Consider the following 27,556-nt stretch of genomic DNA (forward strand, 5'->3'; position numbering starts at 1 on the left):
TGATCTGTATTAGTTAAAGGCGTCAGCTAATCAGACGTAAGAAAGTACCAAGCCCAGAGCGCACTGGTTCGTTTCCAACAGCGATGTACACCATACACAGCTTTTAAGTCCCATTTTTCGCAACATAAGCAGGTCGAAGAAACAGAGAAATAAAGTTTTTTTATGAAGCTTTTCACGACATACTAGGTTTGTCGCTTTATTTAATAAGTTTCAAAGTCTCGCATTCGACGTAAGCTGAGCACCGAAGCAGCGACCTGCTTAACCAGCGCTTTTTTTTCTTTTTTGCTGCTAGCTCACAGATTTTTTTCATATGCTTTCTACCATGCCGTCCTCAAAATTTGGTTTCGAGCACTAGATTAGTTTCTTTAACGCTCTTTCAACCTGTCTCCTTCCTTTTCCCTTTTCCTGGTTCATGAAGGTTGCTCTCACAGCTCATTTCCCAGCCGCATTTTTTTTCTCAGCCACGACTTACCAGCTTCCTGCGTTTGATATATTTTTCTGACAATTTCTATAACCCGCATTTTCGTATAATTTTGAGTCCAAATTCCGGCGCCTTTCAAATCAGTTTCCACTGTGCACTGTGCTCTAAGAGTTGACAAGAATATCGCAAAAAATTTCCCCGCTACTGTTGCCGCGTGGTAGATGTTCGGTATTGGCAGGAACTCTCGCTTTGAAGTTTTGAGTCGAAGAATCGTAGACCGCTTGGTTTGCTGTCGTATAGGTATTCTACAAATTCACTTAATGAATAATGTTTCCCCATAGTTAGCTTCAACAAAAAACATTATTACTTCTCCATACTGTTGACCCACTATCGATTGCCCGATAAACTTAAAATTTCACTTTTTACGTATGAAGCCTCGTCGTGGATTAAAAGTAACCACGATTAAACGAAGAAACTCAATGGCGCGACAAATTTGATTTGCTCGCTCGCGTCCCGTGCCCGATGGTTTTAGCAGAACGCCTCTGAGAATGACTAATCTAAGCGCACCTATTCACTTTGGTGTTTTGTGCAGCACTACCGAAACACTGTGGCTATTTCATTAGTAGTCTGCCCCAACTGAAAGACTGCGAATGTCTAGGCGCAGTTCTTGCAAACTGACGGTTGACGATGTACAATGAGCATACAAGCCTAGTATTTCTGATAACGCGGTCGCTGTTGGTATTCCAACTTGGTGCTGCGTTCGCCGATGTCATGTACAACGTCACCGGCACCTGTCGTTGCTCACAAGCTTCTAATATCTGCCGCCATTGAAAGTACCGCCTACGGCATTATTGCGCCGCTGAGGCTTTCGCCGCTTATATATGTACGACTTTAGCCGCTGCCTTGAAGCAAGATCGCAGAACGATTAAAAGGTAATGCGTTTTATGTAGTGATATTAATCCCCTCAGGGTGAAGTGCCTTAAATTATTCGCACTGATGATGATAAAAGGGTATTTAGCGGTAGCCTCTTTGTTATATGCTATCGAAATTTCGAGCTCAATTAAAGAATTAAGTTGGGCTAGTTGGTGCTTTTGATTTTTCTGCTTTCTGTTTCTGCTCTCTGTCCTTTGTGTTTATTAACGCTAGTAATATGTCGCCGTCTGTGAATTCGAGCTCAAATGCCGCCCCCTGCAGTGTTTCCAAAACTGTCCGTTCCTCGTGATGTGGGCCACTACCTTGCATGCCATCTGTGTTCACCCGACCGCGGCGGCTGCGTTTTTGTGGAGGAAAAACGCTAAGGCGCCCGTGTGCTGTGCGATGTCAGTGCACGTTAAAGATCCCCAGGTGGTCGAAATTATTCCGGAGCCCTCCACTACGGGCGCCTCTTCCTTCCTTTATCTTTCACTCCCTCCTTTATCCCTTCCCTTACGGCGCGGTTCAGGTGTCCAACGATATATGAGACAGATACTGCGCCATTTCCTTTCCCCAAAAAACCAATTATTATTATTATTATTCCTACAGTAGTTCAGTGCCTACACATACAAACAGTCTAGCATAAAATTCTGCATGAGTTAGGTCTTAGAGTATACATGCATGGTTTACAAACCAGAAAAAAAAACGTATACGTTCCCACGATATCAGCCAGTGTTTTACAAGAACTATAACAAGAAGCGCACGGAAATTCTGAGCGTCCCATCGTATAATTGTGAAGCATATAGATGGCAGTTTCCCCGAACTCTAAAGAAATCGGATTCCTGCTTCTTTCGCACGTTCCGCAACTATGAAAGGGAACAACGAGTTTGCACAAAAAGATAAATTTTCTGGTTGTTTCTGCATTAAAGTTGAAAAAGACCTTTGTATATTATATTCCAAGTGGCAACCTAGTTAGAAAAAAAGAAAAAAAATGGCTTTTCACATATAATTGGGGAGTAATCAAAAACTGAATCCTCAAGTTTTATTCCCTTGCATGCTGAAGGGACCTGTAAGTGCCCAGTACCGCCTCATAAGGATTTCAACAGTGGAAAACTGCGTTAATGCATTTTAAACGCCACTGTCATGGTTACGAACTTTATTTTTACATTTCCACCAATACTGCTGGCAGGAGTTCTACATTTGACTCACTTAAACTTTGGCTCATTGAAGCTTGTTGCTAAAACACAATAATAACTTTCAGGGCACTTGTTTCATTACTGATTGCACCTACCTCTTCGTCACAGGCGCATCACGCACTCTGGACTTCGAGAAGTGCCGTACATGCACGACCTAAACCCGTCCACCTACATCGGAATGCTGTGAGTATACACCGGCCACCTCTTGCGGTCAACGGGTGTCAAAAAGCGCGCGCCGCTCACCTCCCATCGTTGCACTTCGTTCACTTAACGTCTTCGTGCACGTCGAAAGTTATCCTTCCCACAGCGCTGTTGACTCGGTTATCCCCGCGAAAGCCGGGCGCCAGGAAGGAAGCCGGGGGAGCATACGGAGGGCGAAACATGCTTTGTTTGCCAGTAGGGCTGAGGGAGCGAAGGCGTGGAAGCGAACGCCCTCCTCCGCCGCGCGTCTCCAGCGTTCTGACCTTGCCTGGCGACGTTCCCGCACAGAACGACACGCTCGAGCTGGTATCGACCAACACAGAGGCAGCAAACGGACACGGCCCAATCCGCAGGCGCCCTTCCGTACAGCCCTCGTGAACACCAACTTGCTTCCCTGGGCCCCGAGGTCTTAGCACTTCTCCGCTTGCCCACGATGAATCGATACGCAGTCGGGCTCCGCATCCTCTAGTTGGTCAACTAGGTTGAACGAATCGAAGCAAAATCTAAAAAAAAAGAGGGGGGGGGGGGAGGTGAAGAGAAATCCACGGCATCGAGCTCTATTGTGCAACGTTGTCTGGGTATTCATGGCCAAAAAGTCCGTGGCGTCAGCACACAGTTAGCTGACTGCTTTTGTGGCCTGAAAAGGATCAGCTTTGCGAGCGATTCTAGCAGGCCGGATCTTGCGAAACTTTTTCCTGATTGTATTCTCCTCAGGCTTTGGGCTCGTTTTGGCGTGCGTTAACAGCGTGTGCGCAAAGAACAGCGAGGTATGAACGCCACTGTCGTCGACAGGCGTGCCTCAGGCTTAGGATTACTCTCGACCCGTGCGGAAAAGGTCACGACATTCCTATACCTCCAATGCATTTTACAAATCCCTTTCTACCACGAATATACCCTAGAGTTTTTGATGCGTTCGAGCATAATTTTTTTTTATTTTACACAGCGCAAGGTGAAACAAAGTAATTTTTTTGCCCGATTAGTAGCGGCAATTTTTATTCGGTCCCGTCACAAGATTACGATTTGTACTTTCAACTTTTCCGCCAGTAGCTTGAGTTGACATGGCTGGACGCAGGTACTTTTTCCGATATAACGTAATCAACTATTTCGTGCTTAAAATCAGCTCCGTATAACAAGAAAGAAAACTATTTTCTTCGTATCGTTTTGTTTTCAGAGACTTCGACAGTAATCGAATCGCTGAGCTGGCAGCCAATTCCATAAAAGTCAAGGCTGGAACGTTGTGAGTGCCTGAGAGAGTGAATTTGTTTTATATTTCTTCCACGGTGATAATATTTTGAAAACAAATTGCGTACACTGACATTTGCTGCTTTTAGATTGTGGTTTTAATATTAATCGCATCGCTTTTTGCCATTTTCCTTTCAGGATTCTCAACCACAACACCATTGCGGCGATACGTGCAGCAGCTTTCGACGGATCAAAAATTGCTGAAGTGTGAGTATGTTCGGCTATTAGGGCCACAACTACGAATGAAATCCTGGGAAGTCAGCACTAAGCATTTCCAACTTGACGTGACGTTAAGAGGCTTAAGGATCATAGCAAGCTCGTTGCTTCGTTGGTGGCTTAGAAGACAGAATAAGTAAGCCGATAGCAACACAGTGCAGCTATTATTTGAAGAAATTACGGTTCTTTCTGACATAGAACAGAAAGTCTGGAGGTTGCATTTGTTAGAGCACATGTTTTCGTAACCTTTTCGAAAGTTTTGTTCGTGCTGCACAAAAGAAAAATGAAAATCCACTCGCAACAAGTTCTTTGAAGCAGTGGCTGGAGTTCTAGCAAGCGCTTTGTATGGCACTTTTTGACATTTTTTATTGTTTCCGTTTTGAGCAATAGCTGTGCTTCCGCTCAATACTCGCGTGAGAGCATTTTCTGTTTCATGTCACAGCCACCAGCCTTTTTCCATTTGCGCAAAATATTAGAGGTCTTTTATGTCGCTTTCCTTTTACACTTCAAGTGGCACGCTAAGTCTCCAAACCAAGACTAGAGCTGATTTCTTGCTTTCTTCTTAACACGTTTCAGGAGGCTTCGCGGAAATCGGAAACTTACGGTTGTAGAAGACGACGCCTTCTACGGACTCTCCAATCTCAGCCACCTGTAAGAGAACCGAAATCTGTGTGTTACTTTCAGCTGGCATATGCGTGCCCCTCGATTGCAAGCCCGTGCATATTATATATATTTTTTTTCGTGCTGGGGAGGCCACAGTTTAAAATTTGGTTTATATTGCAATCTCTCGCCACAAAAAATTGTACTCACGTATTACCGCCTGAATTTTCATCTACGTTCGCCAATCTTTTTTCCTTCGTTTGCCACGACTCAAAGGTCTCCGAACGTTCCGTCGCGCTGTATTGCACTCAACGTACCAACTTAAAAAGAACAAAAAAAAACTGTTATTTCTAACGTCTGGGCACAGGCCACGACACGACACATAACGAATGTTTTTATGCCCAAAGGCTGTTTACGTTTACATGGCGCTGAAACATATATTCAAACTTTCCAACTTTTCCCGCGCTTTTCCCGTGATGTATTTATGCCTCATTTTACGGGAACCTCTTTAAACAAGAAAGGATAGGGGAGAAAGTGGAGCAGTCCGAATGCCACCTCTTTCTTTCTTTCGACTAAACTTGTGCGTAAACTCCTTTCCTGTCTCTGTATCAAGAAAATATTGCCGAACTGTGTTGCAAAGCTCTCGGAAAAGAACGCGTATTTAGAGTTTCCGCACAGAGCACTAGTTTCACGGCATGCTTTCAGTTGCATTCAGAAAAGCTGGTGTCATCAAGCCGTAGGCGTTTATAATGGTAAATTTGTTGCCTCTAATTAAGCCACAGAGATAAAAGGAAAGCAGGAATGCCAGCGATATACAGGGAAAGAAAAGCTGTTGCCACGTCTCAATTTTAGTCCCTACGTCCCATAGTCCATGCGACAGCCGTTCACCATGTCCACTGAGAATATGATTTATTGCATTTATTTGTTTTCCTAAGTCTCGGTAATTATTATGGAAAGGAAACGCTTGACGTTCTTAGAAAGCTGTGGAAAAATGCTGTCTCAGATCGGGAAATGGGGGGCACTAAGGTTTCGTTAGTTCATGACACGTTTAGGGTTAACTGGAAAACCCACACGCGGGACCACTGTATACAAACGACCGTTCTCTTTATTGGGAACGAGGGGGTAAAGGTGCTCACGAATCACCATGACGCAGTGGTGCCATAAGCTTCGCATGAAAGCGCTGCTTCAGATGAATCAAGTAAATGAAACAGCACAAGCATAGTTGAGCTTCATTCTCCTGAATGCAGGAAGCATAGCTGACAAAGCTACTGAACTGGAACACTTGTTGTCAGAAGGTACATATCTTTCTCTAATAACACAGACATCGCTTACTTCCTCGACACATAGTGACTGCATTAATCCTGCAGGGTGCTCAGTGTTCAGATAGGACAGGAATCTTTGTGGTGGTGGCGTGACCATTGTTGTGAAGTCATGTATTAAAAAACAAAGTTCAGCATCTCAGAAATCAACTGGTGCTAAATACACTTTGAAGACACCTTTGAAGACCACCTAACTCTGCGCTTGTTTTTTATTGAGGAATTGAGAATGGTGGTTCCACCTGCGCATGTTAATCGGGACGCTCGGTTGGTAATCGCAGGTAATTTTAATCTCCCACACACAGAATGGGATATGATGTCCCCTGGTCACAAAGAGACGTCTGGTGACGATAAACTATTGGAACATCTATTTTTGCGTAACCTCAGAGAAACTGATTAACTATTGTACCTGAGTGAAAGTTCATTCTCAGTCTTTGTTTTACCCGGTGTTTGGTTCGAATAAAGTTGGGGATTGTGAATTGGCCTTCTTGTATGGATTATTGGATCGTAAGGTCATTCTCTTTAATATTTACAAAAGCGCTTGCGCAAAATCTACTCCTCATGTTTAAAATAAATATTACGCACGGGCAGATGGCACGACTATACCGGATCACTTGAGAGTTATTTCGATGAATTTGAGTTAGCCCTAGAACGAGAATCCGTTGAAGATTTATGGCAGCGATTTAAAACTGCTATCAATTTCGTGTGAATTGTTTTATTCCAACTCGGCGCGAAAAGACACAAAAGCACAGCCCATAGACAACCAGAAATATTGCACACATGAAACGTAGATAAAAGATTTTACGTAAGAAGAAAGGTAATCCTATCATCGTATTGGAAGTACACGACAGACTAAAAACTTCTATATCACCTTCAAAGCAACGCTTCATTGATCAAATATTAACTGACTCTCATAAAGCTTTCACCAAACAATCCTGACGTTTTTTTTTAGGTAAAAGGCTCAGAAAATAAACCAGACCACATTGGAAATAACGACTTTGAGATGTGGGAGATAGTCGACGGCTTGAGTCTTTTTTTTTTTTTTTTCAAACAGTGTCTGCGAGGTCTGCCCGGAACTCCGATGGCGATGTGGCTTCCGCACGTGCAAAGGCATATTCCATAGACCGCATTTTTTCGGACAGGGGGTCGTACTTCAGCTATTACTAGCGTTGGATGCGAAGAAGGCCAGCGGCAGTGATGGGATGCCGACAGCACTCCTGAAAAAGCAATGCCAAATGAGCGTTTTTCTCCCTGGTTCTCATTTTCAAAAATAGCTACAAGCTCATTCCGTGTCGGAAGATTGGCGCTGTACTGCCGTTATTCCTATGTTTAAAAATGGTAACCGCATGCTGAGGAACAACTCTCGACCCATGTCCCTTACCGAAGCATATGACAGCTTATTTAGAGGCCAGTGGATTATTTTACCAGCACAGGATCCACCGAGGGCTTTCGGCGACAACACATCTTATAGACACCGCTCACGATTTCGGCAAAGAATTATATCGCCTTCAGCAAATTGATATTGTTTGAGTAGATTTAGCAAAAGCCTCTGATAAGGTGCCGCACAGAAAATTGCTTTTTAAAATGAGTTAAATAGGAATTAATGAGGAAGTTTAGTGAAGGGACAGAGGCGTCTGACTAGCCGTACGCACATTGTAGAAGTTGGTGGCTGTGGATGTGGTTTCTTGGATGTGTGCTCGGGCGTGCGACAGGGGTCAGCGCTTGGATAGTTGCTCTTTATTTTCTGTATTAATTACGTTGTGACTACTGCCGAACCGCCTTTAAAAGTGAAGCTATGTGCTGACTTTTTCCTAATTTATGGATCACTAACTTCTGTGAATGATCGTATTAAGAATTAACCAGTGTGTTTAGGCTTTCAGTGAGTCTTGTCGGAAATGCAAAATTCAAATAAACTATATTAAACTTCCATGCATATTAGCAGGAAAAAGAAACCCACATTCCCTCGATATATTACAATTTCTCTATCAACGCAGCTCTCAATATTTAGGAATAATTATTGCACATGACTTAAACTGGCGTATGCGTGACGAAACGGTGTCACTGGCAGCTTTTAAAGAGGTGTGTATTTTTAGAGCAAAGTTACCAAAAGCAGCTTCGGATGTCACGTTAATGGCCTACAATACACCCATTCGACCAGAGCTGTGGTATGCTTCCCCTGCCTTGAGTCTTTATCAACTGGTACTGCAAGGTAGTGAGAGAAGCAACAAATACTTTCGGCATGTTTTATCTGTGGCACGTACAGGAGGACCAATTTGGTCACTGAAATATGTTGCAGTCCTGTAACCTTGAACTGCTACAAACAGAAAAGAAAAAGCAAATGCCTGAATGAGTCATGGTGCAACGGTACGTTCATACCTTACGCACACAAACGTTTTTGGTTGTTCCTTTTTTCTAGATGCGATAAAGCTATGGAATCAACTACCTACATATGTGGCACGTAGTGCCAGAATGATGCATTTCAAACACGTGTTGACCAAAATTTTAACCAGATTTAACCTGTTGTTCCCTATGTGCCGCATTGCAATATTTTTGGTATGTATTTGTGCTTTCTTCCCATTAGCTCTAGTATAAAATCATTTGAAGTTAGTTTAAGGTTCAACGAAAACTGGTCTAGCAAGGATAAGGCATGACAGCATGGGTAAAACAAACACTCGCCAGAAGAAAATAAGAACGAAAATAGATGACGTTTCGGGACCCGTACGAGTCCCTTATTCACATATAACACTAGACGCGGAATGGCCGTGATTATATGCGTGATGAGCGCCCTAAAGAGCATGCCTATGTTTCAGGCATGAACCCACGTGCCAGATTAAGTGCGTGCGGGGTTGATTAAATATGAAATTAAATATGAAAAATATGAAATGACTCTAGAAGTAAAGTCCATAAAATGCTTTCTTGGTGCCTATGAATGTGGCTGCGTCCCAGGCGATAATGTGCCCGGTCTTTTCGTGCCGACCTTACAAGGACAGCGGCATTGCTTTGATGTTCCTTAGTCCTCTCCTATAGTTTCCTGATTCGCCATTTTAGGTTGCCTGGAAATCCTGACCGGGAATTTTATGTATCACCTCGGGATAACTTGGACGATCTAACGGATATTTAACGTGCACAAGCAAGGCTAGCGCATGTCACGGAAATTAAAGTCCCAAATGTTGTCCCATATACTTGCCTCTAAAATTGCTCGCTAAGCCCAAATTACGTGCTCTTCAAGTAGGGCTTCAATAAGCGGCACAGTTCAACAACCACAATCGGCGTGAGGTTTACTAGCGTCACGTCGTTATCGAGGACTTCCTTACAGCACTGGACCGCGAATTCTACCGGCACACGAGCAAATATTGACAACTGACTCCAAAAGACATCATTATGCCGTCATCTTGGATGTCGACGTCTCGTAAAATTGTGACGAAGTGACTCGAATCCCTGGCATAAGCCGTTGTTGCAACCAACGGGCGCAGTATGCTATGTAGGTGTACCAGGACAAATTATACAGGGGGGACGTAGTGAAGCCGACTATTTGGTTTGAAAGCACGTCTGGCTTATGTAGTACGTACCGTCTTGGCCAGTTTGCATTTACAGCTCAGCAGGTTGTAAGGAATCTTCTTGTCATGTAGAGTGAAGTAGCGATGGCGCAGGTTCATGACACGCAGGTTACCTTAGCAGCCAACTTGGGCGGGCGTCCGCAGCCCGCCGCTCCTCCGCCAGCCTGCTTTTTAGACGGCCACGGCAGCCTGGTAGCTTTTCGCAAAGGCGGTATACTTTGGCAACACCGTAGATTGCTGGAGCCGAGCCATGTCATAAAAGACGGTAGTATAGAGGTTCTTATCATGAGGCGGAACAAACTTGACGTCCGTCAGCACTTTTTTTTTCAGTTCGCTCTCTATTTTCTCTCTTGGGTCTCGCTTTACTTTCACATATGCAGCCTCGTCATTCAGCAGTGCCTGCATTTTCGCAACATAATCCTTACGGTCCAGTACGGCCCTGGTGTTGCCCTTGTTAGCTGGCGAGATTACCTTGTTTTCTTTATTTTGTACGCTATTGATGGCTTTTCTTTCTCTTGGTGGCAGAGCAGCGCTTTTTTTTTTTTTTGACCTTGAGAATTTCTAAAGGGCTTCAATGGCACAGAAGCGTGCTTCACTTTGCAGGCCAGATTCAACTTTGCACACTGCTTGCTCCACGAGGCCAGCCATCGCGCCTACATTCGATGCTCGCCCGGTGTAAAATTCAATCCGCGGGTGAGGAGGCCCAGGTCAAATGGGTCCAGCCGCTGTGATGAAAGGTTGGAGACGCCATGGGTTCTTGAAGGGCGTCCGTTCCACTGAAGTAGCATAGAAAACTCCGCCTCCCGGCGTCCTTGCCGTTTCACCCACGTCGCATACGCAACGCGGTTCGCATGCAGTAGCACGTCAGCGAAGTCGAAGGGAAAATGATGCTCGAGGTAGCGCACGGCGAATAACACTTCGTCTTCTGGACGCTTGATAGTGACCTTCGTCTCCAGTATGCGCGCTTGCAGGAGGCGCTTTTCTGCATGCGAGATCACTTGCCTGCTGAATGGTTTCCGGACCAGAAGGGAAAGCTTTGTTGCAGTTGACGCAAGCGAAACGCTTCCAACAATTTTCAGTGACTACTTAGTTCGGATTGGCTACGTGCCTAGTAGCAAACTTCGGCAACAACTTGTGCGCGTAAAAGAAACGTTAGAACATTCTGAATGCCCCAGGGTGAGCATAAAATTCGCTGTCAAGATTGCAGCGTAGCCCACATCGGCGAATCAGGAAACTACAAGTGACACTCTTGTTTGAGTGAGTTGGTTCATCTTTGAAGGGGTACGCCCTTGCGCCAGGAAGACGGGACACATCAAAGAAACACGCATGACATGTACATGTGCTCTGTACATCATCGTGTGTGTTTCTTTGTTGTCTCCCGTCTTCCTCGCGCAAGGGCGTACCCTTTCAAGGAAAGTACCGGAGGCAGCTAAAATGACATCAAAACGATGTTACTAAATGGCGCACCGAGTCGAAACCCTTTGGAAGGTCGCCAGGAAAAGACCGGACAAGCTATTTCCTGGGACGAAGCTACAATCACAGCCACTGAGAAAGCATTATCTTCGCGCCTGCTTCTAGAGCAATTTCATATTGAATCCGCCACGCACGTGCTTAATCGGACACGTGGGTCCATGCCTCAGGTATAAACATGCCCTTAGCGGCGCTCATCACGCATATAATCATGGCTGATCCGCATTTCGTTTTTGATAGGAACCCTAAAGGTCCCGAACCGTCATCTGTTTTAGTTCTTATTTCCTTCTGGCAATGTTTGTTTTACCGATGTCAGCATTTGAAGGTTTTGTTTGCATCATTTTTACTCGAAATATTTCTCGTTATAACGTAATATCTTTCAAGTTTTAATGTGCATTGGTGTTTTTCTCGAGACGTTTGTATTCCTTTCCGCCCATGAACCTCAATTCAGGGTTAACTGCGTGATTAAATAAATAACTACAAGCCACAACTAATTAAGGCGACCGCCAACCACGGACCTATCTCCTCACGGAGGCGGGCAGTCACTTTTTAGATGCGTTGTCTGCGGTATATGTATAATACCGTGAAGCAAACACAAACCCGCACAAAAATAGCACTTTTACTTTCAACTTTTTGTCGAGGACTCCCATTCGTTTAACGCCTAATCGCTTTCTTTTTTTTTTCCACGAACGGGTAACCGCGGATGTCTTGTAACACTGGCTGCACTAAAAGCTAAAGTTCCCGCTGCGTGACAGTGTAGTGTGTACCAGCTGCATGGGACACACAAGCAGGTATACAGTGCATCCCCTTGAGTTCGTGGAAGTATACAGCGCGTTCAAAATTAGACTTTAGTGATTTTTTACAAAAATTTGAAACACCGTATGCTAATGCCGCTTTTTCACATTGGCAGTGCGGCCAGGCGGACACAAATTGGGGTAATAATTGTCCCCGTAAATTCATTAATTAACTAAAATTCACTACTTAACTTCTTAACGGCTGAAGTTAGCGTGCATTTTTATACTGAGAACTTGGAGGAAGTTGCTTTCGAGGGCTATTCCATTTTGTACAATTTTAGTAACGCGCCTGTGTCCTGAGATGCGCACGTCTAAAATTTCGTCCCAGTGCGTCTAATTACGCATGCGAGACAGCGGCTCTCGGCTTGAAGCACCTCCCTCGTGTGACGCAGCTGTTGCGTATGGCACCCCTCCCTGCAAGTGTGTGCAGCGAGCGGCGACGCGGATGACTTTTCGTTCTGGGCCAGCGTTTACCTTCTCGACGATCGAAACCAATGAACTGTTGGGTCGGCGATAAGGGAGAGCTATTTCTTTAAGCGATCGCTTCTACAACCGGTACAAAGACGCGATGGCGCTCACTGCACACTCTTGCAAGACGGGGTGCTATACGCAACAGATGCGTCACACGAGGGACGTGCTTCACGCTGATAGCCGCTGTATCGCAGGCGTAATTAGACGAACTGGGACGAAATTTTAGACGTGTGCATCCCATGACACAGGCGCGTTACTAAAATTGTGCAAAATGTAATAGCCCTCGAAAGCAACTGCCTCCATCCAAGTTCTCAATATAAACTTCGGCCAATAAAAAGTTCATTAATGAAGATTAGTTAACAACTGAATTTATAGGGACAATTATTATCCTAATTTGTGTCCGCCTGGCCGCATTGCCAACATGCAAAAGCGGCATTAGCGTACGGCGCTTCACTTTTTTTTTAATGAGTAAAATCTAAGTTTGAACACACTGTATACTTAGAAATTGAGACTTTTTTAGGTTTTCAGCTGAAGAAAAATTATGGCCAGCTGTAGGTGTAGAATATCTGGGTCTCAATATTGTGTTTGGATGGCCGGTTGCTTTCGTTGAGTCCTCGTCAAAAGTTCGCGGGCCACTGTGCCCGCAGCCTGAGCTGCCTCTAGGTCGCCCAGTGTAGCCTGTGTGGCATGTCTGCAGCTCCGAAGCTTCAGAAAGTTGGACAAACTCCACTGCTAAAGCTCTCTGGGGCTTCAGAACAAACGCGTTCAAGGCGGGTGGCAATGTAAGCAGCGTCACGAGACAATCCTGAAGTCATTAAAACGAGCAGAAGCACTTCTCTTGTAAACCAGCGCAACGGCTCGAAGCCAAACAGAAAGGGGCAAAAGACAGCGCTGTGTTTTGTCCCTTTCTGTTTGGCTTCGAGCCGTTGCGCTGGTTTACAAGAACTATGTCTGACCAACTCGCCCACCAGTTCATGTTGAGCAGAAGCAGCTTTGCATATACCTGAACAACGCAGCAAAGAAAATGAGACAACGGACACAGAACTGAAACAACCAAAGTCAATTGTCTGCTTTAATTTATATCCAGTATTTCCAAATTACGTTGTACCACAAGCCCAGCAGGCCACCTTCTTCAGCTTTTCCCAGCACGTGACTCTGACACGTGGCAGCGCGTCACGTTGAGCGTGGTACTGAATGGCCGGTGCATGTCTTCGAAAATCTCATTCGTTGGTAGCATGCAGGCAGAGTCTTCATGGCCTAGCTTTGGGCGATGTTCGGCGACTTGGTAGAAAGCCTAGAAAACAGCTTCTGTATACGGAGCACAGCCGACTGCACGACGACGCGCCCTCTTAGCTGCCACTCCACGGGGCATCATTGGCAACACGGGGGCTGCGCCGGTATAGGCTCCGCAAACTCAGCGTGTCCCGCCGATGCAGCACTTTCGATAATTATCTCATGGCTTTCTGTGCGCATTCAAGCCCGTATAGTACTAGCGTGACGCTCACTACGTTGGTAAACAAGTTCGCGCGTTGCTTAGAAATTCACTGGGCAGCATAAAGAAGAGAACGAAATACACACAACTGAGCGCACTTAGCAACAATTGCTCCTCGTTTTGCATACTCCGTCGTCTCATTTATGTTGTCCTGTGAATTTCTAAGCAACACGCAATCTTCTTTAGCAACGTAATGTCACACAAACTAGCCCCGTACACCCTGTGTTGTGACACGGGCCTATGAGAACCGCGTTTCCTTCCTTCACAAGCAATTCGTGATTTAAGTCACAGACGGTACGTTCCTCGAATGCAAATAGATTTAAGCTGTGGTTTCATTCACGCGGGTGTTACGAGCACAGCCAACGTCAGACGAAGCAACCGAGCACACATTCTCACGCTGTGAGCTCTCATGCTGCCAGCTGCGTCTTGAAGTGATAAGGCGGTAATAGGCAAGGAACCGCTCTGTGCACAACGCCGACCTAAGAGTAACCAACCTTCTTGTCCTTTTCCTTCAGTGCTTGCTCAGGATGTACGTACAGTGCACGCTATCGAGAGAAGATGTATGTGCGCGGCAAGAAAGTGGACGGAGTGAGGCTATTTCCATAAAGCTTTCGACCGCTTCCTGGCCCATCATTCACACCACGTCCTTCCTTTTTCTTGGAGTTGATTTTTACGTCCCTTTACCCCCATCCTACCGTACACGGCAGCCAACCGGAACAGCTTTGGTCCATGTCCTTGCATCTCCAACAGGCCTAGTAGTTTACCTCCCTCTCTTTCTAAAAAGCACTGAGGACTCACCCGACGCGCTTCAAACTGGTTTTCTGTGAGATGGAAACTGTCGAGGCCAACTTATCGGTCGAGACGCTCACGCCAGTCTACGTCAAGAACCGGCCTTGATGGCCACCTTCTGCAAGGTATCTTCCGACTTAATAGGGTCCTAGGCCGCCATGCTCGCCGATGTGCATCTATAGCGCGTATCAAAACATGGATGACTTATGTTTTTTTGCCACACGAAGCTCTGCAGTGCAAACTGTTCACGTTGCGTATAGCAAGACGTGCATATAGATACTGCGCTTAGTCTGAAAAAGAGAATGAACTCACTCACAGAAAAAAAAATGCCCGTCGCCCTTTTCGTCTCTCGCCTGGCTTCAGTTTGCCTCTCAAATATTGTTGTATGTCGGAAGACTTCTCTGGAACTTGCTTCTTGAGAAGCGATTTGGTACGGCGAGTGTCAACAGAGCAACTTTTTACATTTTATTTTCAATTTCCAAACATCAGCGAGCCTGCATTGCAGAGTAAGATCCCCTGATTTCCATATGCAGCAACGTCGCCTATGAATTTCGTGATGAATCTCAAAGTGAGCCTGTTTGACTTCACGTGACCTATGGAAGACGGGCTTGTAAAAAAAAATTGTTGCTTTTTCTTTCTCCGGTGTTTTTCTTAACTGTAGCGAATATTATTATGATAACAAGTCTAGGTCGCTTCGTAACTCCTTACCTGTTTCTAGCAAGGGCACACGCAGGCTACATAGAGCAAGATAACTTAAGAGGTGGGCTGGCAAAGTTGACATCCCTTCATCTAAGGATGACAGGACCGCTCCTATTCGTAAATTTAATGAAACTAAATGAAAACAGTCTGATGCAAACAACCCAACACCTTTTCTGTAACCAACGTATTGCTTTGTTCTTGTTCCCACTCAATTCTCTAAAATTTTGCTTCTGTATACCTAATTTGTCAGTAAAGCTACAGATACGTTATAATTTTATTGAAGCAAACGTGGATCAATTTAAGTTTACGCATATTTAAACTCATACCCTTCGGGCTCTTAAGGATGGGCTCTAGCTGTGGGCTGGGAGAATTTAGTATATGGCTCACTATGAATTCGTTTGCACATGCGTCAAAAAATAAATAACCCGCAACGTGTGGCTTTCTTCTGTTTCGCCAAGTTTATACAAGCTCGGAAGTATATTCTTTAAAAGGCTTATAAATGCGCTTTACATAATTTACAGCCTTAAAGCTAGCAAAGTTATCGGCGCCTAAAAACCCCAATGTAAACACCTAACTTACATATAAATGGCCGGGTTTTAAAGAAAACATATGCACCACGAAACAGAAGCGGAACATATGACAGTAAGACACTGGTTTAAGCTAGTTGATAGTCAAACACGCTACAAAAGTCCACGAACAGTCGCGCTCAATAAGGCAAGGTCGTTGAACGTATAATTTGAATCAGAAGCTCGCTTGAGCGAAAGCTTCAAAAATGCTCCCATAAAGCGCCTGCTGCACCAATGATGAAGTCTGCTGCATTCATTACAAAAACTCTCTGCAATGAATCTCGAAAGCACAATATCGCTTTCCGCCCCGATGGCTTTGAAATGTATCATGAAATTTAAAAAATATTAAAATTTATCTATCTACAACTGAGTTTTCACATAACTAAAGAAGACATTTCATCCTTCCAAGGCAATATATATATATATATATATATATATATATATATATATATATATATATATATATATATATATATATATATATATATATATATATATATATATATATATATATATATATATATATATCTTAAAGAGTTACAAAGTTTAAAGCACACGAAACTGGCATCATCAGTCATGCTTACATGCAGAAGACTTATCTATGAAATAATGACACCGCGTTGAGTTTGAAACGTCAGTTTTTTTTTTCCTTTTTATAACAATGATACATGCGTAATTTACAACATTCCCATAAAATATCGCTTGCGCAACTACGCATTCAGAGGATTGAAACTGCAAAATTTTGAACTTTTGCACTTGTCAAATTTTCAGTAACAAAACGACAGTCTGAATCAAACTTTTGCGCACAACACTAACGAAATGTCACCGCTCTCTTTTGTTCTTTAATGCGACATTATTCATACAAATGAGCTCAGCGGTTGGCGCCACACAAGATTTATTCAGCGGGCATGCTGAAGTGTTAAGAACCGTTCAGCCTTAAACAATGCTAACTACTGCTGGGCAGCATAACAGATCAGTTCTATTCCACTTCAATTCGTTTTCGTCCTTCGTCACTGAATGGCGCACTGGCGGGCACCGAGGTCACCGGGATTATACGCGACAGATTATAACATAATAGAACGGAATGAAATTACCTGTTATATCACCCCCCCCCCCCCCCCCCCCCACGGCAACTGTTCGTATTTTGGCAATCGTACTCCTTCAATGACACAGAGAGAACTCAGAAACATGTGCCAATGCAGAACCGTCCCTGTATTCTCACGCATTTAGCCATTGGAAGTCCCAGAGGTAGAGCACCTTCACGAGGCATTGCACGTCCGGCGGTGCTTGTGTGATGGATAATGATAAAAACTTGAGTCATGGATGATAATAAAGACTGAAGAAAGGGTTCACTCTTTATCGTTTCCGACTTTTTGGTACTGCCAGTCACAGCGCATTGTATTCAGGTTTCGGTGTTTTCGGTCACAAATCGAAAGAACTGGAAAAACGCGCATCTAATTTTTTGCCAAAAATACGGCTTTTTCATTACCGGCAATATAGCCAAGCACCCGCCGCGGTGGCTCAGTGGTTAGGGCGCTCGACTACTGATCCGGAGTTCCCGGGTTCGAACCCGACCGCGGCGGCTGCGTTTTTATGGAGGAAAAACGCTAAGGCGCCCGTGTGCTGTGCGATGTCAGTGCACGTTAAAGATCCCCAGGTGGTCGAAATTATTCCGGAGCCCTCCACTACGGCACCTCTCCTTCCTTTCTTCTTTGACTCCCTCCCTTATCCCTTCCCTTACGGTGCGGTTCAGGTGTCCAACGATATATGAGACAGATACTGCGCCATTTCCTTTCCCCAAAAACCAATTATTATTATTATTATTATTATTATTATTATTATTATTATTATTATTATTATTATTATTATTATTATTATTATTATTATTATTATTATTATTATTATTATTATTATTATTATTATTATATAGCCAAGTGAGCCTCGACAAACCTCGCCAGCGGTCGGCGTTCGACGGCAGTAGACTATCGCCCCCACGTGCTGGCACTGTATGGCGGCTCCCACGAGCTTATCCACAAGGCAAATACTGACAGTTTCAGCATTGCCCTGTCTATGTATGATTATTGTTTCCCGTCGTCGAAAAGGAACCCACTGAGATCGCTGCGTGTGAAATACTCTCTTTCATCGGCGGCATCTCACCGAACTGGCAAGTTTCCAGTTTTTAGAGCATGCGGTTCTTCACTTCGCCACGTTGCCAACACATGGCATCAACATTTAATGCATGATTTCAACAGCTCAGTTACACACAGCAAAAAAAAGAAAAAAAACATAGCGCGGGGAGGGGATGGAGCTGCATGTAATGTTGAAAAAAAAATGTGAGCTAAATGTCCACAAGGTAGAATCTTGACAGCACTTAAGTCAACTTCAGTGCTTAATGTTGCTAAGGCCGTGCAACATAGTCATATTTGTATTTGTACGTACGTACTACATACAGGTATATGATTTCATTCTAGTAAGTTATACTGCCACTTAACGCTTATTTTATCGGACGCGTCTACCAGCCAATAGTTGAGGAATGCAGTACCTGCAAAAAACGCGAGCACCGTAAAACGAGGGAAATTATTGACAGCCGCAAAATTACCACGCTGGGTAAACTATGCGTCCGCGTGCCGCCCATTGTCTTATCTAATAAGGAGCTTGTGTACTTGGCTTTGCCTCCAAGAAGCGAATAGCATTGTTTTCTTTTGTATTGTTTGCACAACTTTACTTTTTTTTATTCTTTGCGAGTCCTGCTTTGTATATACTGTGAGTTTCAAATTATTCGATATAGCCGTAAAAAATCCTTCCGTGCCGTGTACGCAGATGTGTTGTGCAGCAAGGCGAACGTTATTTACATGACAAACCGCAGTTAAGACAATGAATTGACTAAAATTAACAAAACGAATTTTTACTTTTGGCTTTAGGACACAACATTATATTGCGAAATTGATGGCCGTGAACGCAGAAGACGAGTTCAGTTTTTAAAATGCTGAAATCGGCATTGTGGTTCGAAGTACTGAATTTGAAAAACGCGCTTTTGAAAACGCGTTAGGTTGGCTTTTTCACGTTGCGCAATGATCTAACGGCGTCGCTCAAATATTTAATGCAGGAAACACTTATGCAGTCCACGTTCTTAATGACGCGAATGATGTTGCCGCTCTTTTCGTGACAACGCGATGTGCAGCGACGCCATTTGATGAATGTGCAACGTACCTTTTTTGCAAGGTACCTTTTTCACGTTCGATATCTCGGAGCACGGAGCGCCGATTGAAAAATTGTAATAAGTGAGCTTACTTCCGATGTTTACGGCCTCCAATTTCGCAATAAGTTATTTCGCCCTAAATTTAAAAAATAAAATGCTGATTGATCAATCCCGTCTTTTTTGTTTGCTTTCTGTCGCGTAAACAATGTCCCCCTCGCCTTAAAATTTATCTGCGCAGACCACCACCGGCGTATTTTTCACTGCTTTCAAAATAAAAATCTGTATCGAATAACTCGAAGCACCTGGTACATGTGATTTCCAAGACTCAATGCGGCTGACAGTCAGCGCTGTGTTAGTTAATTTAGGTGTCGCTCCTCGTCGTTTACGCTGCTTCGAACGTTACTGCTGAAAAACCCCAAGAAGCCCGCAATTCTGACTCAGTCGAAATGGCAGCAGCGCCGATACACAACGCCGCTTATTTACAATGCAGGCTCGAATAAGTAAACGAAGCGATCGTTGTAACGGTCATGTCGCGTCACTAACGACTTTTTTGCTAGAAATGTACAACGCGTCATATCAGCCGACGTGGAAGAATGTCTGCGCTATTTTGAAAACGTAATGCTAAATTGCTAGTAACGCAGCGAATATCCGCATGCTGGGGAGGTATCCGAATGCTTGATATCCGCATGTTTGGGAGAGCAAGCCATGCTTCGTCGAAACGCCGAGCAGTACACCCCATCTAAGACCAGCTCCCGGAAGACAAAGCGAAGCATAAGGAAAAAAGAGTAAGACTGGGCCGCTATGTACACAGCTCATAAGCAGAACGTTTTTTCTCGCTTCTTCTTTTTGTTTGCTCCAAACCCTCGCAGAGACCTTTCGGAAACCAGCCTCACCAAGCTTCCCACGCGTGGACTGGAGTCCCTGGAAGTGCTCGAGCTCCGCGACGCTCCAGCGCTTCACGAGTTCCCTTCCGTCTACCACTTCCGGTTCATAAGGGTGGCTCACCTTACTTACCCTTACCACTGCTGCGCCTTCCAGTTCCCGGAAACCCACAACCCGGAAGAGCACAGCAGGCGGGTACTATCCCTGTCTAGAGCACAAGGCCTCGAAACGCTTCTCCGGTCGCGCTGGCCGGAACAGTTTCGTCTGTGGCGTCTTCTCGCAAAGCACATCCGATGTCCCCAAGTGGTGGCAAACATTTGATACGTGCGGGTACATGACCTATCATGGCAGACGCTTCCCTTTCCTCCTTGCTCCCCCCCCCCCCCCCCCCAATCCGAGCGACGAGGTTAGGTTAAGATGGCCACGCACTGTGAACCAGTTACTGTGTATTTCCTTTTTCCCAGTAACCTATTTACAACGCGTGCGGTGAGTGCGAGTGCCATTTGCGTGAGCTAGATTCTATGCGAAAAAACTAAGGCGTGTAACGCAACAGAGGCAGCAGGTTATAAAGCTCCGCATTTTCATGTGAAGCACTAAGGGGAAAAAATAGAGCTGCTTGCGCATATTTTGCGACAGTAATCTGACGGTTGAAAATGAGACTGTCAAGGAAGCGTATCTCAGACGCTCCCGTAGTAACTTGGATAAGTTGCCCCGACAGCTTAGAGACCTGCATTATAAAGTCCCCCAGTGGCGAATGTTCCCCATGCATTCATTGAAAACTGTTGCGTATGGTTATTACAAAAGCAGCACGTCTAGCCTACATGCATGCGATCAATAATGATTACATATGCAAAACTGTAAGCATTGTTCAATTTCCCGCACAAGTGACAGCACATGAAAAAGCAGTGTAGTTTTCAGTGCAGTTAAAAAATGCACTGACCTGTACTAATGATCATATCGGGTCGCTTGAAAGAACGGCAAAAAAAAAACAGAAAATGCACTGTCGTTGAGCTGTTTGCACGCGGCATAACATTTTTACAGTGGGTATTCACGTTGGACCAACAGCTCGTCAGGCAGCCGTATTCTAGCCGATATAGAAAAGTTGAAGAACTTGTTGTTTAGTGTTCCTGCATTAAAATTACCTTGAGCAGTAAAGCGTAGAAAAATACCCGATTCCAGTAAACACTCAAAACATACTACCTCGAGAATTGAAGTTTCCTAGCTAAGGTCCTATCGTAAACCTTGTATGTTCGAACACAGTCTGGTAGGGGTTTATGTCTGAACGGTATGCGGTCGAGAGCAGCAGAAAATAAAGTAAAAGTCTAAAACTAAAAGAAGCAACAAAAAAGGCCAGATTTTATTTCTTCATTATGCTCAGCATTGTGATCGTTAAAAACGGCTGATTTTCACCATCCGATAATTTGCATATTAACGAGAAGGGTAATAGGTCCGAAGGACGCAGAGTTTCCCCCAACAAGATTATGAGCAAGCTCATCTTCGAGTCGCAAAATTTTGTTGCTGGCACGCGTTTTTTAAGGTTAAAGTTTCCGCTAGTTCGATCGGTCCTTTGGTTAATCTATGCTTTCAGTTGTTCAGTCTTATTTGCCGCCTCGAGCTTCTTCGACAAGAGCGGGATAAAAGAAATTGTCATCCTAATACAAAACATGCAGGAACACCGCTAATCACCTTTTGAAGCGTACTGCCAGCTTGCTTTCCATACTTGCCGCGCACGCTGCTGACAAAGCGCTGCGCAAAATACGAAGTGCCATTTGGCCGCGAGATAGCCGGAATTTTGGCACTCTGTGTTCTGTTTTAATCATATGTCCTCAATTCCTTTTCTTTTTTACGAATTTCGCCAAGAGCCTACTTATAATCCGCGGTCTCATTATCGCCACCGCGCCTTCTGCTAACCGCTCTCTCACTCAAGATTTCTTTTTTTCTTTTTTGGTCGTGTACTATCTACTGCTCTCCTCCCTTTCCTGGGCTGAACGAGCCACAAGGTGCCCGTCTTATGATTAAATAGACGGCTCACTTCTCACTCTTGGTGGCTGCAGCGGCCAGGAGAGCAAAACACTGCGAGCACCTACGATTGCGCGAAGGCTCAACAGCTCTATACGTTTCGCAACTCTGCCGCAAGGGTCAAATACCAGCGCGCGAATTTCAGAAAGCCAAAATTCAAAAGTACCCGCGTTTACAGGAATGAAGGGCTAAGATTCGCAAAACTTCTCTTGCGCAAAAGCAGCTCAGAGCTCGCCAACGCTTTCTTGATATGCTACCACTACCGCGGCCAGCGCTGGTAACCTGTAAATTTCTTGATTAGTTAGTTAGTTAGTTAGTTAGTTAGTTAGTTAGTTAGTTAGTTAGTTAGTTAGTTAGTTAGTTAGTTAGTTAGTTAGTTAGTTAGTTAGTTAGTTAGTTAGTTAGTTAGTTAGTTAGTTAGTTAGTTAGTTAGTTAGTTAGTTAGTTATATTAATTTTAATGGCGCAAAAGCAACTCAGGCTATGATGCGCCAAACACAAGGTAAAAATTTCTTGGGAATCTGGCTCCCGGTGCACTGTGAGGAACCGCACCAGTGTTTTAACACATTTTTATTCAGTGCGCAAAGTGTGCAAGAGAGCGCTCCTCGGGCTTCGCAACGTAAAACTTGACTCGTTACAGCCTGTTTGCTTAATTCCATCCCCAGTGCAGCTGTTCAGCGGAGCAGCAGGTGACTCTCAGCGATGCGTGTTCAGGTTCCAGGAGCACTGCGACTCGGAGGACAGGGCCGCGATGAGTCGGCGCCAGAACAGGCCTCCGGCGATCGGCGAGGAACACGACTTCCAGCTACTCGAGCGCTTCTTTGTGGTTCAACTGAGCAACGCGCTGACCACAACGCAGCCAACGAGGAGGTTCGTTCGACACGTGTTCAGCGAATTCGGCACCATTCACGGTGAGCTGTACGGCATATACTACGGACTAGTAAGAGCCAAAGAAAATACTCGACACAAAAGAAAGGGACACTGGCAAAAGTTCATTCCCATCGGCTACTCAGAAACGACGGGATAATGCCAAATTGGATAAGAGGGTTTTCATTCCAATAGGGCGACGCGAGTATGAGTAAAATAGTAGAATGTAAATAAAGAACGATCGGGAGGGGGGGGGGGGACGAAAAGAAAATACGTTGGTACGGGGGAAACGCCACTCAAGCCTCAAGCTTTAGTAAAAGAACAAAGGACTTCAATATACAGAGCGTCGTTGATTTTCTTAGGGATTGATTATGGAATATTTTTCCGACCGAAAATTGATTTCATTAGCTACTACCGCATTCCGCAAGTTGGTTCGTTCAAGACTCATAGCTGCTCTTTAATTTAGCTACTTCCGTCGCCAACAGTCAATATTTCACTAACTGCTACAAACTTAAAGCCGAGTGCCCTCTTTCGTGTGCAAGCGACATTCTGATCAAACATTACAAATTGCTAAATAAGCAGAAATGCAACATAATCCGTAGTAGTAACTAAGTTCCAAGGGCTGCAAGCAGTACAAGAGGAACACAAATACTTATCGAAGAGTCGAACCAACTTGGAAATCCCCTTTCGGAACCTCTTTAGGTTCAAGGGAACGAGCTTACGTAGGGCTTAGGAGAAGCTGTAAACAGTCTAAGAGATTTGGAGAACTAACATTTTCTGCCGAGCACAAAGTTGAGCAGCGCCCGCTGTGTGCTGCGTATTTTCTGCTGTCCTCGTAGCTTCGCGCTCGATTAATCTGCTGATAGTAATTAACCAACTAGCCCAGACCAAAATCCTGATACAGGAAGTAAAACACCCGAAGGGAGAAACAGTGCGGCTACGGAAGCTCTTCGAAGCGTCCCCCACCGTGGGCGCAATCTTTTATCGACTTTTCCACACAGGGGACGCCCCCTGTCTACTCAAAATTTGCTGCGGGTGCTATAAGTAATCCTCTCTCGAAGAGTTTCAATCCCGCACGTCTGCCCGCCTGTTTGGCTCCACAAACCAGCCGGGCGCTTTTCGGCGTTTCAAGCTTTAGGCGGTGCTCCGACGCCAAGTTAGCCTCCAGCTGCATACTTTCTCCTTTTATTAAATATTTCGCGTTCCATTCTCAATCTAAAGCTGCGTTCAACAGCTCAAGCGAAGAAATTATCTAAACCTTTTTCGTTTTTTTTTCTTTTCCCCTTCTTTCGGGAACTATTCCTCCTCTCTCGTTTTGCAGCATTGGCCTTTTTTTTTATATAAACAGCTTTCAACACCTTAAACGCTCCCGCCAAGCTCACAATCACAGATAATCTAGCAGTCGTCACGGAAATTTGGGCAGTGTCCTTCGGAGAACGGCCACTTATCCTCTCTCCTCCTTCCCTCTGAGCATAAGAACTTTTTTTCTCTCATCTGGGCTCTCGCGTGCAGGTCCCCGTAACGCAAATTACGGGCGGAAGGCACGACCATCCAAAGAAGGAACGCACCTCGTCGTACGTTCCTCCTCTGTACGTCTGTTAATGTTTCTAACGATAGTGTAGGCTCTCACGTAATCGGTAATTCTTCTCAACGGCATGCACACAGCGTAGAGAAACAAAAACGCCGTGTGTCCACGGCGTTATTATGCGCCTGTGTTTACGGGGCATCGTTTGTACGGTCCCCAAAGAGCGTACCGTATTTGCAGAGTCTCCGAAATCTCGGGTCTCGAACGTGTCGTCCAGTCCGTGGAACATCTTCGACTCCCGGGACATGGAGGGGACCTTCCATCCTGAAGTGAGGCCGCAAGAAGAGCAATGGGTACGCCTCCTGAATTCCGCTCTCCTGCATGACATTATGCTCCTCAAATGGGCATCTAGAGGCGGTCGCGAAAACAAAAACATTTTACCCTCGTAAAAGAAATTAGCCCAAGAATTTTTTTTCTTTGCTGGGTTAAAGAGTGAAATTCGTCAGATTACGGATGGATATTATAAGTTTACTTTCAGACGCCCCTAGGTGAATGTAGCCACGATCATACCCGACAGTTCTGGAAAAAATTTTTGAGCAGGAAACAGTTTATGGAAGCAATTTTTCATCTAATGTAAGATTTCAGCACAGCAATCAATATATCCTTCGCCCAGCCGACGGCATCTTAATTTTTTTTTTCTATTAGCTTTTTTGCTATTAGCTTTTTTGCTATCGTCCAAAGTGTTCCCCATTGGTGTTCTAAGGCAGTCTTAACTGCTCGACGCGATCGATGGAAACACGTTAAGAGAATGGTTTTATTACGCATCAGAAGAATGAACCATTACCTTCGGTATTCTATATTACAGTATCTTGCAATGTTTCAACATTCAAAATTTTTGCCCATGAATGTTGGGCGTGGTTATTATCTTAATATCTTTTAAATTATTAGCTGGTTAGTGGTTAGAAGCGGCTGCCAGCCATGAAACATGCTTAGCTCTCCAAAATGCTACTTTATGGCGTATTTCAATCTGCGATCCGGAGCACATTTTCTAGCTCCGCGAAACAGAAAGCGCGCTTCAGTTGCCGATCTGGATTAAAATCCTGAATTCCTGTTGGCCGAGATAGATTTTCTGCTCCTTCTCTGATTCAGGGCTCTGCTCAGGAGCGCCCATCGGAGCCCGCCGTTAAGGCTAGACCAGTCGAAAGAGGATGGCCTGTTGCAGGGAGGAATTTCTAGCATTGAAGACAAATAACAACTGGCTAATCACAGGCATGCTCGCTTATCAAGCATGGCTGACGCGGCAGTTGACGCGCGCGAGTGACTTTGCGATGACTGCAGAATCTCGCTGGCTAGCTGGCGTAAGGCCAGTGGTCAAGAGTTGTGGTCCTGCCCTGCAGCAAGCGGAAAAAGCGCTTATTGTGGTAGTCGGCAGCGGGTAGGGGGGGGGGGGGGGGGGGGTAATCGGGGTTTTACGCTGGATTTCGTACGGTCCTTATTCTTTATTTTATTTTCGCCAAAAAAAAAATACTGCGTGCGTACGATAACAGTGATCTGAAATGGGCCACTGAAACATCGCAGTGTCCGTTATCTCTAGCGCAGAGCACACAGCAGGTCAAGTTTGTTCACATTCATCCATACGACAGTTTTAGATCGTTCATATTGCAGAGCCGTCACGAACGCCGAAGTGCCATGTTTTTAATTTTCGCGGCCTATGTATATTGCCGCGAATATTTGCAGTGTTTGTTCGTTTTTCAAATCTGCCGCCACACCACTATCGCTTTGTTTGCGACGCAAGACGCGACTAGATTTATCTCGACTGATCGCAGCCAGGCAGAGCTGATTCTACGTTGTTCCGGAATGTTCTAGTAACTTTGCGCTCTTTAACTCGAAAGTTCGCTGTCAGCTTTAAATTGAGCACGGCCGACAGCGGCGGGAATTCTGTTCGACGACCGCCGAGCACGCTTGTCGCTTCGCCGCCGCCGAGTGATTCAGTCCATTTTGGGTGCAAGTCAGCCCAATAAACAGTTTTCTTTTAGAAGACTCTTTCGTCCGTCTTCATCGCTGCTTCGACTGCCGTCACCACTACGTGACAATATTGTCGATATAAATGAGCACGCAGAGGTGGCTAGTTTTCAAATACTGCCTATAATAACTTTGCAACTGGCACAACGACTCTAACAATTATTTTTTACAGGATACCTTTTAGTTTTATTGGGGACGTTGGCGTCCTTAATTTAATGTAACTACGTCTTCGACAGCTGACCGTATTTAATCCAATGTTACTTAAACTCCTGCTTCAGACCTTCCCGTGGAAGGCCTCAGTGAGCTTGCCAACATTTCGACAAAGGGACTTGCCTTCGTCTGGGCAAAGCATTCGTCACAGGCGGGGTGTAAATAGGGCCTTCACTCCGAGGTGGAAGGCCCGATGAGGGGGAGGAGAGCGTGACGTGGGAAGGGTGTTAGGATGGAGAGCGTGAATCTTGTCCAGGCGCGATGACCGGACAAGATTCACATTCCCCATTCTAACCGCCTTTGTACTGTGCGATGTCAATGCAATTTTAAAGCACCAGGGGGTCTAAATTAATCCGGAGCCCTCCATTACGCCGTTCCTCATGACCCACGTCACTTTTGGACGTTAAGTCCCATATACCATACCATACAAGTCACGAACAGTCCTACACTATTTTTCGCATATTGGACACTTTTGGCTTCGTCATTCGCGATACGCCATCGTTAAGTTTCCGCTCATTCCAGCTGATAGACTGATTTCACTGAATCTTTCGCTCCACTACCACTGCAGCGGAGGATGCCCGTAGTGGAAGATCTTGGCGGAACTGCATGACAATAACCATTCGTGGAGGAGTAGTTTGTGAAGGCAGCAAAGGCGTAGTAGCACACAAAACTATATATTCCCTTTGAAGTTGCACGGTACGACTTGTTCCCAGAGCAAAGTCAGTTTATTTAGAAGTTTGCATGCATTTATAACGAAACTGACAATTTCAGTTATAGTATTTATGTCTGGTTTTGAAAATAGATATATATGAGGTCTATAGCGTTCGTTGACTTACCACGCCGCAGTTTCTGTATTTCAATGGAGGCGAAATGCAAAAACTCCCGTGTGCT

The 27,556-nt window shown here is 44.9% G+C and overlaps 1 protein-coding gene and 1 long non-coding RNA gene across 2 annotated transcripts in view; one reads left to right on the forward strand and one right to left on the reverse strand.

Annotated features, from left to right (window-relative positions):
- Positions 1–27,556, forward strand: part of Lgr1 (Leucine-rich repeat-containing G protein-coupled receptor 1) — a 186,170-nt gene that overhangs the window by 141,741 nt on the left and 16,873 nt on the right. Inside the window, exons 5-11 of the mRNA XM_077646568.1 lie at positions 2,638–2,712; positions 3,902–3,967; positions 4,111–4,179; positions 4,765–4,839; positions 20,011–20,214; positions 22,756–22,952; positions 24,674–24,786. Coding sequence (XP_077502694.1) covers positions 2,638–2,712; positions 3,902–3,967; positions 4,111–4,179; positions 4,765–4,839; positions 20,011–20,214; positions 22,756–22,952; positions 24,674–24,786 — 799 coding nt within the window. The remainder of the gene's footprint in view (positions 1–2,637; positions 2,713–3,901; positions 3,968–4,110; positions 4,180–4,764; positions 4,840–20,010; positions 20,215–22,755; positions 22,953–24,673; positions 24,787–27,556) is intronic.
- Positions 3,216–5,058, reverse strand: LOC144113481 (uncharacterized). The gene is made up of 3 exons (XR_013310806.1): positions 4,999–5,058; positions 4,792–4,837; positions 3,216–3,233 (listed from the first exon to the last, which is right to left on the reverse strand). It is a non-coding gene; the product is annotated as an uncharacterized LOC144113481 (long non-coding RNA).

Source organism: Amblyomma americanum, chromosome 1 (assembly GCF_052857255.1).
Source record: "Amblyomma americanum isolate KBUSLIRL-KWMA chromosome 1, ASM5285725v1, whole genome shotgun sequence".
Classification (NCBI taxonomy): Eukaryota; Metazoa; Arthropoda; class Arachnida; order Ixodida; family Ixodidae; genus Amblyomma; species Amblyomma americanum.